Source organism: Salmo trutta, unplaced genomic scaffold, assembly GCF_901001165.1.
Source record: "Salmo trutta unplaced genomic scaffold, fSalTru1.1, whole genome shotgun sequence".
NCBI lineage: Eukaryota > Metazoa > Chordata > Actinopteri > Salmoniformes > Salmonidae > Salmo > Salmo trutta.
The window spans coordinates 606,899-620,374 of NW_021822406.1; the positions used below are offsets into that span (position 1 = coordinate 606,899).

Genomic DNA, 13,476 nt, shown 5'->3' on the forward strand with positions numbered 1-13,476 from the left:
ACCTGCTGGAGCGCGTGCTACAGGTGGGTGCTGCTATGGTGACCAGTGAGCTGAGATAAGGGGGGACTTTACCTAGCAGGGTCTTGTAGATGACCTGGAGCCAGTGGGTTTGGCGACGAGTATGAAGCGAGGGCCAGCCAACGAGAGCGTACAGGTCGCAGTGGTGGGTAGTATATGGGGCTTTGGTGACAAAACGGATGGCACTGTGATAGACTGCATCCAGTTTATTGAGTAGGGTATTGGAGGCTATTTTGTAAATGACATCGCCGAGGATCGGTAGGATGGTCAGTTTTACAAGGGTATGTTTGGCAGCATGACTGAAGGATGCTTTGTTGCGAAATAGGAAGCCAATTCTAGATTTAACTTTGGATTGGAAATGTTTGATGTGAGTCTGGAAGGAGAGTTTACAGTCTAACCAGACAACTAGGTATTTGTAGTTGTCCACATATTCTAAGTCAGAACCGTCCACAGTAGTGATGCTGGACGGGCGGGCAGGTGCAGGCAGCGATCGGTTGAAGAGCATGCATTTAGTTTTACTTGTATTTAAGAGCAGTTGGAGGCCACGGAAGGAGAGTTGTATGGCATTGAAGCTCGTCTGGAGGGTTGTTAACACAGTGTCCAAAGAAAGGCCAGAAGTATACAGAATCGTGTCGTCTGCGTAGAGGTGGATCAGAGACTCACCAGCAGCAAGAGCGACATCATTGATGTATACAGAGAAAAGAGTTGGCCCAAGAATTGAACCCTGTGGCACCCCCATAGAGACTGCCAGAGGCCCGGACAACAGGCCCTCCGATTTGACACATTGAACTCTATCAGAGAAGTAGTTGGTGAACCAGGCGAGGCAATCATTTGAGAAACCAAGGCTATTGAGTCTGCCGATGGGGATATGGTGATTGACAGAGTCGAAAGCCTTGGCCAGGTCAATGAATAAGGCAGCACAGTATTGTTTCTTATCGATGGCAGTTACGAAATCGTTTAGGACCTTGAGCGTGGCTGAGGTGCACCCATGACCAGCTCTGAAACCAGATTGCATAGCGGAGAAGGTGCGGTGGGATTTGAAATGGTCGTGGGTGTATTTAATGTATTTAATAGTCAGTGTATTTATTGTAGACAGTGTGAGGGCCGACTAAGGGTTACTAGAGGTTAGTCAGTGTATTTATTGTAGACATTGTGAGGGCCGACTAAGGGTTACTAGAGGTTAGTCAGTGTATTTATTGTAGACAGTGTGAGGGCCGACTAAGGGTTACTAGAGGTTAGTCAGTGTATTTATTGTAGACATTGTGAGGGCCGACTAAGGGTTACTAGAGGTTAGTCAGTGTATTTTTCATAAACAGTGTGAGGGCCGACTAAGGGTTACTAGAGGTTAGTCAGTGTATTTATTGTAGACAGTGTGAGGGCCGACTAAGGGTTACCAGAGGTTAGTCAGTGTATTTATTGTAGACAGTGTGAGGGCCGACTAAGAGTTACTAGAGGTTAGTCAGCAGAATACACATCTTTAAAGAGAAGGCTTTTGTAATAGAAAACAAAAGGGATGTTATTGGATGTCAGGTCGGACAGCTACACTGGATCTGGGTCTGTCATTGGCTCTCGACAGAGGTCAGGGGTCATTTAAGCTTCCAGGAAACAAACTGAACAGACAGATCAATTCTATACTGTTCTGCACAGTAATATGAGTGTTGTAAATGTTCTATGGTCATCAGACAGAGGTAGTGTTCCATCCTGTCTGTTCTACGGTCATCAGACAGAGGCAGTGTTCCATCCTGTCTGTTCTACGGTCATCAGACAGAGGTAGTGTTCCATCCTGTCAGAGTAGGACTCAACAATCCATGTTCTTCTTCTCCTTTCTCTCTCTCCATACTTCCCTTACCCTCCCTTCCTCCACTCCTCCCTCTATTCCTCACTCCCATTTGCTCATCCTCCCCCCTTGTCTCTCTCTCTCTCTCTCTCTCTCTCTCTATTTCCTTCCCTCCCTCTCTCAGACAGGTGTTGTCCTCCTGTTGGCAGCATTGCTAGGCAACATGTCCTTGTTGTTGGGCTTGCTTGTCAGTGGTGACAGGAAAACGCTCCTCGCGACATCCACCCCTCCTCCTCCTGTGGCAGCTGCCATCTTGTTGTTGGGCGGGGTTAGTTTGTGTGGGGCCAACGTGAACAGGGTGAACTCCGACCCCGCTGGCCCCGCGGCGACAACCTTTGACACCGACAGGGCCGCCGGCAACGGCGAGGGGTCACGAGGTCGCAGCTGCCCCGCCGACGATATCGAGTGACGAGAGTCCACGTTGCCGCGGTAACTGGAGCGGCGTCTGTAGCGGTTGTAACGGCTGTAGTAGGACGCGGAGCGGAACAGAGGGGGTTTGGTGAGGGAGCGGCGACCGCGGGTACGGAGCTGGCGGTGGCGTTCTATGAAGACGTGGACTGTCAGAACGCCCACCATCTCAGCCAAGATGAAGGACAACGCCCCGAAGTAGAAGGACCAGCCGTAGGAGTAACTCTTCTTACTGTCGCTCTGACCCGGGTCGCCAGAGTTAGCCGAGATGTAGACGATGATGCCAATGATGTTACTGAGGCCTGGAGAGAGGAGAGAGAGAGTTAGCTGAGATGTAGGAGAGAGAGAGAGAGCGACAGAGAGAGACAGAGAGAGAGACAGAGACAGAGAGAGAGAGACAGAGACAGACAGAGACAGAGACAGAGACAGAGACAGAGACAGAGACACAGAGAGAGAGAGAGAGATGACCTGCGGAGACGAACAGTATCCCGGCGCTAAGCATGACGTTGTGTTGTGTCTTGTAGAACTCGCTGCCGGCCACACACACTCCTCCCAGAAACAACAGACCTACACTCATTATGGGGAATATACTGGAGGCTCTCACTGCTCCTTCAACAGACACACATACACACACACAGAGAGACATACACACACAAAAAGAGAGAAAAGTCAGAATTACACTCAAAATTCAGTGTGTGTGTGTGTGCGTGTGTGTGTGTGTGCATGTGTACTCACTCAGTAGGTATTCCGCAGCATCCTGTTCATAGTCTGCATCCTCAAGGAAATAATCAATTTCTTTACACACCCCTCTGAACGTCCCTACACAGAGAACAGAGGTGTTCAGGGGTTTCTTTACACAGCCCTCTGAACGTCCCTTCACAGAGAACAGAGGTGTTCAGGGCTTTCTGTACACAGCCCTCTGAACGTCCCTTCACAGAGAAGTCCAGGGGTTTCTGTACACAGCCCTCTGAACGTCCCTTCACAGAGAACAGAGGTGTCCAGGGGTTTCTGTACACAGCCCTCTGAACGTCCCTTCACAGAGAACAGAGGTGTCCAGGGGTTTCTGTACACAGCCCTCTGAACGTCCCTTCACAGAGAAAATATCTATAGTACTAATATTACTACATACAGGTATACATCCCAGCCAAATATAACATATATATAGTACTAATATTACTACGTACAGGTATACATCCCAGCATACTATAACATATATATACAGTGAGGGAAAAAAGTATTTGATCCCCTGCTGATTTTGTACATTTGCCCACTGACAAAGAAATGATCAGTCTATAATTTTAATGGTAGGTTTATTTGAACAGTGAGAGCAATAACAACAAAAGAAATCCAGAAAAACGCATGTAAAACATTTTATAAATTGATTTGCATTTTATTGAGGGAAGTAAGTATTTGACCCCCCTCTCAATCAGAAAAATTTCTGGCTCCCAGGTGTCTTTTATACAGGTAACGAGCTGAGATTAGGAGCACACTCTTAAAGGGAATGCTCCTAATCTCAGTTTGTTACCTGTATAAAAGACACCTGTCCACAGAAGCAATCAATCAATCAGATTCCAAACTCTCCACCATGGCCAAGACCAAAGAGCTCTCCAAGTATGTCAGGGACAAGATTGTAGACCTACACAAGCCTCGAATGGGCTACAACACCATCGCCAAGCAGCTTGGTGAGAAGGTGACAACAGTTGGTGCGATTATTCGCAAATGGAAGAAACACAAAAGAACTGTCAATCTCCCTCGGCCTGGGGCTCCATGCAAGATCTCACCTCGTGGAGTTGCAACGATCATGAGAACGGTGAGGAATCAGCCCAGAACTACACGGGAGGATCTTGTCAATGATCTCAAGGCAGCTGGGACCATAGTCACCAAGAAAACAATTGGTAACACACTACGCCGTGAAGGACTGAAATCCTGCAGCGCCCGCAAGGTCCCCCTGCTCAAGAAAGCACATATACATGCCCGTCTGAAGTTTGCCAATGAACATCGGAATGATTCAGAGGACAATTGGGTGAAAGTGTTGTGGTCAGATGAGACCAAAATGGAGCTCTTTGGCATCAACTCAACTCGCCGTGTTTGGAGGAGGAGAAATGCTGCCTATGACCCCAAGAACACCATCCCCACCGTCAAACATGGAGGTGGAAACATTATGCTTTGGGGGTGTTTTTCTGCTAAGGGGACAGGACAACTTCACCACATCAAAAGGACGATGGACGGGGCCACGTACCGTCAAATCTTGGGTGAGAACCTTCTTCCCTCAGCCAGGGCATTGAAAATGGGTCGTGGATGGGTATTCCAGCATGACAATGACCCAAAACACACAGCCAAGGCAACAAAGGAGTGGCTCAAGAAGAAGCACATTAAGGTCCTGGAGTGGCCTAGCCAGTCTCCAGACCTTAATCCCATAGAAAATCTGTGGAGGGAGCTGAAGGTTCGAGTTGCCAAACGTCAGCCTCGAAACCTGAATGACTTGGAGAAGATCTGCAAAGAGGAGTGGGGCAAAATCCCTCCTGAGATGTGTGCAAACCTGGTGGCCAACTACAAGAAACATATGACCTCTGTGATTGCCAACAAGGGTTTTGCCACCAAGTACTAAGTCATGTTTTGCAGAGGGGTCAAATACTTATTTCCCTCATTATAATGCAAATCAATTTATAACATTTTTGACATGCGTTTTTCTGGACTTTTTTGTCGTTATTCTGTCTCTCACTGTTCAAATAAACCTACCATTAAAATTATAGACTGATCATTTCTTTGTCAGTGGGCAAACGTACAAAATCAGCAGGGGATCAAATACTTTTTTCCCTCACTATATATATATATATATATATATATATATATATATATATATATATATATAGTATTGTCGTGTCTTTGGCATCATTAAAGTGAAGACTGTTATTTTATCAAATCAATTCTCTGTAATTATTATTACGTGATGAAACTAATCATGTAAATGTAATTAACTAGGAAGTCTGGGCACCAAGGAAAATCTTCAGATTACAAAGTTATAATTTTACTAATATAACTTTTCAGATATTTTAATATCTGATCAATTAGTCTTCTAAATAATGAATTCTTCTTTACCTCACATCAGTCTCATTCCAAACGTGTTAAATTGTTGGTTATCTGCATGAACCCAGTCGTCACTATGAATCATCCATACATCAATTGTCTTAATCATTTATTTACTAACTAACTAAATAATCACAGAAATGCATAAACAAACAAACAGACAGTAGATATGGTTACAAGGAAATGATAGGGGATGTGCCCTAGTGGTGCTTGTTGTCTAACAAGCCGCCGGCATGGCGGCTTGTTAGACAAGAGTTGATAATTATAACAATTGATATGCTAATCCTTTGCACATGAACGCGCACTCATTCGGGAACAATTGCAATCAATATATATTTACGCTCAGTGTGTCGTTGGGATCCTTGTTGGAGAGTCTCTCTCTCTCTCTCTCTCTCTCTCTCTCTCTCTCTCTCTCTCTCTCTCTCTCTCTCTCTCTCTCTCTCTCTCTCTCTCTCTCTCTCTCTCTCTCTCTCTCTCTCTCTCTCTCTCTCTCTCTCTCTCTCTCTCTCTCTCTCTCTCTCTCTCTCTCTCTCTCTCTCTCTCTCTCTCTCTCTCTCTCTCTCTCTCTCTCTCTCTCTCTCTCTCTCTCTCATATATATATACACACAACCATTATATGTAAGTCTCACAACTGAGGCTATTATATAAACAGCGCCATGGTAATGTGGCCGTATTGTCTCTCATGAGCTTCACAAAATTGTACCAAATGGACCAGTTCGTAGCTGGATTCTTCACCGATCTTTTATACCTTCTCCAGAACATAAATATTGTTCAGTTCTCCAATTCTGTGAGGTGGGAGAACCCCTTGGTTCTTTCTATGAAACCCACTCTGTCTCAAAACTGTGGCCATGAGGCAGGACATTCTTTTAGGAATTTACGACCGCTCTCACAGAGCCTGGGTGTGGGAGACAGAGGTAGGGGGATGGGGCATAGAAAACCCAAAGAGGGCAATGTCATGACAAAATGCTAATCCTTTGCACATGAACGCTCACTCATTCAGGAATAATTGCAATCATTATATATTTACGCTCAGTGTGTCTTCGTGATCTCTGTTGGAATCATCCGTCTTTCTGTTGGAAGGTTCAAAGTCTCTCTCTCTCCCATGAAGTCTTTCGTTGTTAGAATGGATACTTCAGAGTCCCATTCAGAAATGTTCTTATAGATAGATGTTTCGGCAGTTGTCGGTCTTCGCATTTCAGGTCGACATAACTTCTAGCTGCAGACTAGTAATTAGTATTGAAGATTTGCTCTTATTCTGTCAGAATCGATAGTCTCAGAGTTTCAGCGACCATTACACGTTAGCTTATACTGAAGTTTTTATAGTCTCTACTCAAACCTTCGCCCCCTCTGTGATCGAGGTACGCATGGTCTGAAGGGAATTCCTTCAGCTGAGGGTTATATTCGTAACAGTATAAAAGGGCTGTCCCATGACGCCAGATTGATGTCTGTGCTCATGGGGCGGGCCAATGACTTTAAACAGAAATACAATTCTCTCAATCATAAAACAAAACGGACCGGGTCGTAGCTGGTTTCTCCACCGACCGTTTACACATACTCCAAAACATGGATATTGTTCAGTTCTCAAGTTCTGTGATGTAGAAGAAGTTCCTTTGTTCTCTCTATGTGTCTCTTTCTGCTTGCTATACTGCCTGGCCCTGAGGAGAGTCTCCTCTAGGAATTTACAACCTGAGATAACAGAGCCTGGGTGTAAGAGGGAGAGAGAGGGGGAAGGCACTCGCTATACCCAAAGAGGGCCACGTCATGACAGTACTAATATTACTCCATACAGGTATACATCCAACATACTATAACATATATATAGTAATAATATTACTACATACAGCTACACATCCCAGCATAATATAACATGCACATCCCAGCATAATATAACACACACACACACATATATACATATATATATAGTACTAATAGTACTACATACAGGTATACATCCAACATACTATAACATATAGATAGTACTAATATTACTACATACAGGTACACATCCCAGCCTAATATAACACACACACATATATATATAGTACTAATATTACTACATACAGGTATACATCCAGCATACTATAACATACATATAGTACTAATATTACTACATACAGGTATACATCCAACATACTATAACATATATATAGTACTAATAGTACTACATACAGGTATACATCCCATCTAATGATGGAATTTCTGGTGGAAGAATGGTGTTAAACCCCTCCAATAGAGTTCCAGACACTTGTAGAATCTATGCCAAGGAGCATTGAAGCTGTTCTGGCTGGTGGTCCAACGCCCTGTTAAGACACTTAATATGTTAATGTTTCCTTTATTCTGATAGTTACATCTGCCAACTGCCAGGTCAGAGCAGAGCACTAAAAGTCCTGGAGTGATCTTCCCCAAAGGGGCTGTCAACTGTTCAATGGTCCTCAATACACACACACACACACACACACACACACACACACACACACACACACACACACACACACACACCATTGATGTCCTTTAACAGTGTGTCCACTCATTAAACCACTTCGATGTTTAACAGATAGAGGTCAGCAAACATTAGAGTGTGTGTGTGTTATATGTGCGGTGTGTGTGTGTGTGTGTTGTGTATTGTGTGTTTCTGTGTTGTGTGTCAGAATAGACAGAATTATTATACCCTGATGAAGACAGCTTGTCTGTCGAAACGTTGGACATAAATATTTTTGCATCTGAGCTCCTACAGTGTGCGGCTCTCCTTTATCTTTTACGTGTTCTACTGTGCTAGCCAGCACCTCTCCTAAACAGGTGTTCTACTGTGCCAGCCAGCACCTCTCCTAAACAGGTGTTCTACTGTGCCAGCCAGCACCTCTCCTAAACAGGTGTTCTACTGTGCCAGCCAGCACCTCTCCTAAACAGGTGTTCTACTGTGCTAGCCAGCACCTCTCCTAAACAGGTGTTCTACTGTGCTAGCCAGCACCTCTCCTAAACAGGTGTTCTACTGTGCTAGCCAGCACCTCTCCTAAACAGGTGTTCTACTGTGCTAGCCAGCACCTCTCCTAAACAGGTGTTCTACTGTGCTAGCCAGCACCTCTCCTAAACAGGTGTTCTACTGTGCTAGCCAGCACCTCTCCTAAACAGGTGTTCTACTCCGCTAGCCAGCACCTCTCCTAAACAGGTGTTCTACTCCCCTAGCCAGCACCTCTCCGAAACAGGTGTCCTACTCCCCTAGCCAGCACCTCTCCTAAACAGGTGTCCTACTCCCCTAGCCAGCACCTCTCCTAAACAGGTGTTCTACTGTGCTAGCCAGCACCTCTCCTAAACAGGTGTTCTACTCTGCTAGCCAGCACCTCTCCTAAACAGGTGTGCGTTTCTTTCGCCTCTAGAATAGACACAATACCAGGGGGCGTTCTCAAAACATGCCAAGTGTCTTCAAGGACATTTTCAATCTCTCCTGGTCTCTAATCAAGCTGACCATCATTGTCCTTAACAGCTCCAAAGAAGCCTTCCTAAATGACTATCGCCCTGTAGGCACATCACATCTGTAATTATGAAGTGCTTTGAAACTGGGTGGCAGGTAACCTAGTGGTTAGAGCGTTGGACTAGTAACCGAAAGGTTGAAAGATTGAATCCCTGAGCTGACGAGGTAAAGATCTGTAGTTCTGCCCCTGAACAAGGTAGTTAACCCACTGTTCCCTGGCCGTCATTGTAAAATAAGAATTTGTTCTTAACTGACTTACCTAGTTAAATAAAGGTACAAAAACAAGTCTGGTTATAACACACATCATCCCACTTCAATTCTGATACCGCCCCAACAGATCCACAGATGATGCAATCTGAATCACACTCCACACTGCCCTCACCCACCTGGACAAGAGAGGAACCAACAGATCCACAGATGATGCAATAGTTTTATAACACCTACTCAGTCAAGAGGTTTTTCTTAATTTTTTTTACTATTTTCTACATTGTAGAATAATAGTGAAGACATCAAAACTATGAAAAAACACATATGGAATCATGTAATAACCAAAACAAAAGTGTTAAACAAATATATTTGAGATTCTTCAAAGTAGCCACCCTTTGACTTGATGACAGCTTTGCACACTCTTGGCATTCTCTCAACCAGCTTCATGAGCTAGTCACCTGGAATGCATTTCAATTAACAGGTGTACCTTGTTAAAAGTTAATTTGTGGATTTTTTCCCCTCCTTAACGTGTTTGAGCCAATCCGTTGTGTTGTGACAAGGTGGGGTTGGTATACAGTAGATAACCCTATATGGTAAAAGACCAAGTCCATATTATGGAATGAACAGCTCAAATAAGCAAAGAAAAATGACAGTCCATCATTACTTTGAGATATGAAGGTCAGTCAATCTGGAAAATGTCAAGAACTTTGACAGTTTCTTCAAGTGCAGTAGCAAAAACCATCAAGCGCTATGATGAAACTGTCTCTGATGAGGACCGCCACAGGAAAGGAAGACCCAGAGTTACCTCTGCTGCAAAGGATAAGTTAATTTGAGTTACTAGCCTCAGAAATTGCAGACCAAATAAATGCTTCACAGAGTTCAAGTAACAGACACATCTCAACATCAACTGTTCAGAGGAGATTGCATGAATCAGGTCTTCATTGTCGAATTGGTGAAAAGAAACCACTACTAAAGGACACCAATAAGAAGAAGAGACTTGCTTGGGCCAAGAAATACAAGCAATGGACATTAGACCAGTGGAAATTTGAACTCTGATGAGTCCAAATTTGAGATTTTTGGTTCCAACCGCAGGGCAGATCAGCACTCTGCAGCGATACACCATTCCATCTGTTTAGTGGGACTATCATTTGTTTTTCAACAGGACAATGACCCAAAACACACCTCCACACACCCAAAACACACCCCCAGGCTGTGTAAGGGCTATTTGACCAAGCAGAGTGATAGAGTGTTGCATCAGATGACCTGGCCTCCACAATCACCCGACCTCAACCCAATTGAGAGGGTTTAGGATGAGTTGGACCGCAAAGTGAAGGAAAAACAGCCAACAAGTATTCACCATATGTGGGAACTACTTCAAGACTATTGGAAAAGCATTCCAGGTGAAGATGGTTGAGAGAATGCCAAGAGTTTGCAACGCTGTCATCAAGGCAAAGGGTGGCTCCTTTGAAGAATCTCAAATCTAAAATATATTTAGATTTGTTTAACACTCTTTTGGTTACTACATGATTCCATATGTGTTATTTCATAGTGTGGATGTCTTCACTATTATTCTACAATGTAGATATTAAAAATTATTCTACAATGAAAATATAAAAAATAAAGAAAAACCCTTGAATGAGTTCTCAAACCTTTGACTGGTACTGTATCTCTTTATTTATTTTTAATTTGCAAAAATATCTAAAAAACTGTTTGCGCTTGGTCATTATGGATTAGAATCCCACTTTTTAACACAACAGAATGTGTAAAAAGTCAAGGAGCCACCGCAGCTCCATTCTGGTGTGTTAACCACTTAATTCCTCTAGTGTCCCAATTTCATTTAGAAACTCTGCATCGTTGTGAAGGGCTCGTAAGCAGCATTTCACGGTAAAGTCTACACCAGTTGTATTCGGCCCATGTCACAAATACATTTTGATTTGATTTGTGTGTCTGGTTGTCCCATTGGGCACATTTGTTTTTAAATCAACGTTGTTTCCACATCTTAAAACAATAAACCAATCAATGTGACGACGTGGGAAACTGCTTGGATTTTCAAAAAGTCATCATTCCTATTTTTTTTCACCCAACTTGTAACTGAAATCCAATTATATTCATGTTGATAAACGGTAAATTGACAACTCAACCAAACGTAAATCATAACTGGACGTCGAACTGATGTCGGTGCCCAGTGGAGTGGGTGTGTTCCCTATGTTACTTGGTTGTTCTAATGTAGACTGGGTTGTGTTAAACTCTACGGAATCAAAAGCAGAGCCAGACCCATCCGGACACCATCGGTGACCAGCACACACACACACACACACACACACGCACACACACACACACGTTTAAAACTCTTAACCAAAAGATCCAATCAAATCAACACTTAAAACTGATCCAAACTGCAATAGTTGTACTTTAAACCCGTAACCAAAAGATCCAATCCAATCAATCAAAACAAACAACCCGTTAACAGTCACCTTCGAGACAACAGGTGCGCCAGAGCCCGGAGTGCGTCATCACCACCTCGTTCTTGCGGATGGTCTCGTTGTCATGGAGCGACGTCTTGGACCGGCAGACGCCCCGGGAGTACAGCCAGTAGTCCGTTCCCACTGCGATGGTCATCAGGCTGAACGCTATGAAGGATAACGCCGTGGTCACCAGCATCAGCGCTCCCCGGTTACACAACTTCATCACGGCAAAGGAAGTTACAGTCCACTGCTAGCCTTCATAAAGGCTTTCTGTACTTTCTTTATAGTCCAGGCTTCAAAACAGCGTTTAGCGGGAGTTTCTAGTTTCACAACAACTTTTAAATCCTTCTTCTGCATCTCCTCTTTCTTACGGCTTCTTAGTTATAGTCCCAGGCATTCTCTTCTTTAGAGGAACGATGGGAATGAGTGACTCCGTCATCCTCACTCAGAGAGAATGTGAAGCTCTAAGTCCAGAGTGGGAGGTGCCTTGGAGTGGTCCACCTCCTTTACATTAATCATTATTGGTTTGGAGAGGTTCCCTTCCTTTAAAGGAATCATTATTGGATTGGAGAGGTTCCCTTCCTTTAAAGGAATCATTATTGGATTGGAGAGGTTCACTTCCGTTACATTAATCATTATTGGTTTGGAGAGGTCCACTTCCTTTACATGAATCATTATTGGTTTGGAGTGGTCCACCTCCTTTATATTAATCATTATTGGTTTGGAGAGGTTCACTTCCTTTATATTAATCATTATTGGTTTGGAGAGGTTCACTTCCTTTACATTAATCATTATTGGTTTGGAGAGGTTCACTTCCTTTATATGAATCATTACTGGTTTGGAGAGGTCCACTTCCTTTATATGAATCATTATTGGTTTGGAGAGGTCCACTTCCTTTATGTTAATCATTATTGGTTTGGAGAGGTCCACTTCCTTTATGTTAATCATTATTGGTTTGGAGAGGTCCACTTCCTTTATGTTAATCATTATTGGTTTGGAGAGGTTCACTTCCTTTATATGAATCATTATTGGTTTGGAGTGGTCCACTTCCTTTATATTAATCATTATTGGTTTACATAAAAATGATATGTTTTTCAGGGATTGATGTGTCATGAAAGGGCTAAAAACTCATCCCGGTGAGGGTCCACTCTCCAGTTTAACAGCATCCCGGGTCTCCTAATCTCTCTCCAGGTTAACAGCATCCCGGGTCTCCCAACCTCTCTCCAGTTTAACAGTATCCCGGGACACCCAACCTCTCTCCAGTTTAACAGCATCCCGGGACACCCAAACTCTCTCCAGTTTAACAGCATCCCGGGACACCCAACCTCTCTCCAGTTTAACAGCATCCCGGGACACCCAACCTCTCTCCAGTTTAACAGCATCCCGGGACACCCAACCTCTCTCCAGTTAACAGCATCCCGGGACACCCAACCTCTCTCCAGTTTAACAGCATCCCGGGACACCCAACCTCTCTCCAGTTTAACAGCATCCCGGGACACCCAACCTCTCTCCAGTTTAACATCATCCCGGGACAACCAACCTCTCTCCAGTTTAACAGCATCCCGGGACACCCAACCTCTCTCCAGTTTAACAGCATCCCGGGACACCCAACCTCTCTCCAGTTTAACAGCATCCCGGGACACCCAACCTCTCTCCAGTTTAACAGCATCCCGGAACACCCAACCTCTCTCCAGTTTAACAGCATCCCGGGACACCCAACCTCTCTCCAGTTTAACATCATCCCGGGACAACCAACCTCTCTCCAGTTTAACAGCATCCCGGGACACCCAACCTCTCTCCAGTTTAACAGCATCCCGGGACACCCAACCTCTCTCCAGTTTAACAGCATCCCGGGACACCCAACCTCTCTCCAGTTAACAGCATCCCGGGACACCCAACCTCTCTCCAGTTTAACACTCTGTGTATCTTTACAGTTTAACAGCATCCCGGGACATCCAACCTCTCTCCAGTTTAACAGCATCCCG

At 44.3% G+C, this 13,476-nt stretch overlaps 1 protein-coding gene across 1 annotated transcript; it reads right to left on the bottom strand.

Moving 5' to 3' along the window:
- Positions 1 to 1,975: 1,975 nt before the first annotated feature.
- On the bottom strand, positions 1,976 to 11,714 carry LOC115182227 (voltage-dependent calcium channel gamma-3 subunit-like). The gene is made up of 4 exons (XM_029743851.1): positions 11,501 to 11,714; positions 2,999 to 3,082; positions 2,732 to 2,872; positions 1,976 to 2,565 (listed from the first exon to the last, which is right to left on the bottom strand). Exons 1-4 carry the CDS (start codon positions 11,712 to 11,714, stop codon positions 1,976 to 1,978), a joined length of 1,029 nt encoding a protein of 342 aa, XP_029599711.1.
- Positions 11,715 to 13,476: the final 1,762 nt, after the last annotated feature.

What these genes read in the sequence shown, in the direction of transcription:
- LOC115182227 (XM_029743851.1), bottom strand. Translation starts at nt 11,714, where the DNA reads ATGAAGTTGTGTAACCGGGGAGCGCTGATGCTGGTGACCACGGCGTTA. An exon ending in GCGCACCTGTTGTCTCGAAG is followed by an intron (nt 3,083 to 11,500) that starts GTGACTGTTAAC and finishes TTCTCTGTGTAG; the next exon opens with GGACGTTCAGAGGGGTGTGT. An exon ending in GATACTGTTCGTCTCCGCAG is followed by an intron (nt 2,566 to 2,731) that starts GTCATCTCTCTC and finishes TCCTCTCTCCAG; the next exon opens with GCCTCAGTAACATCATTGGC.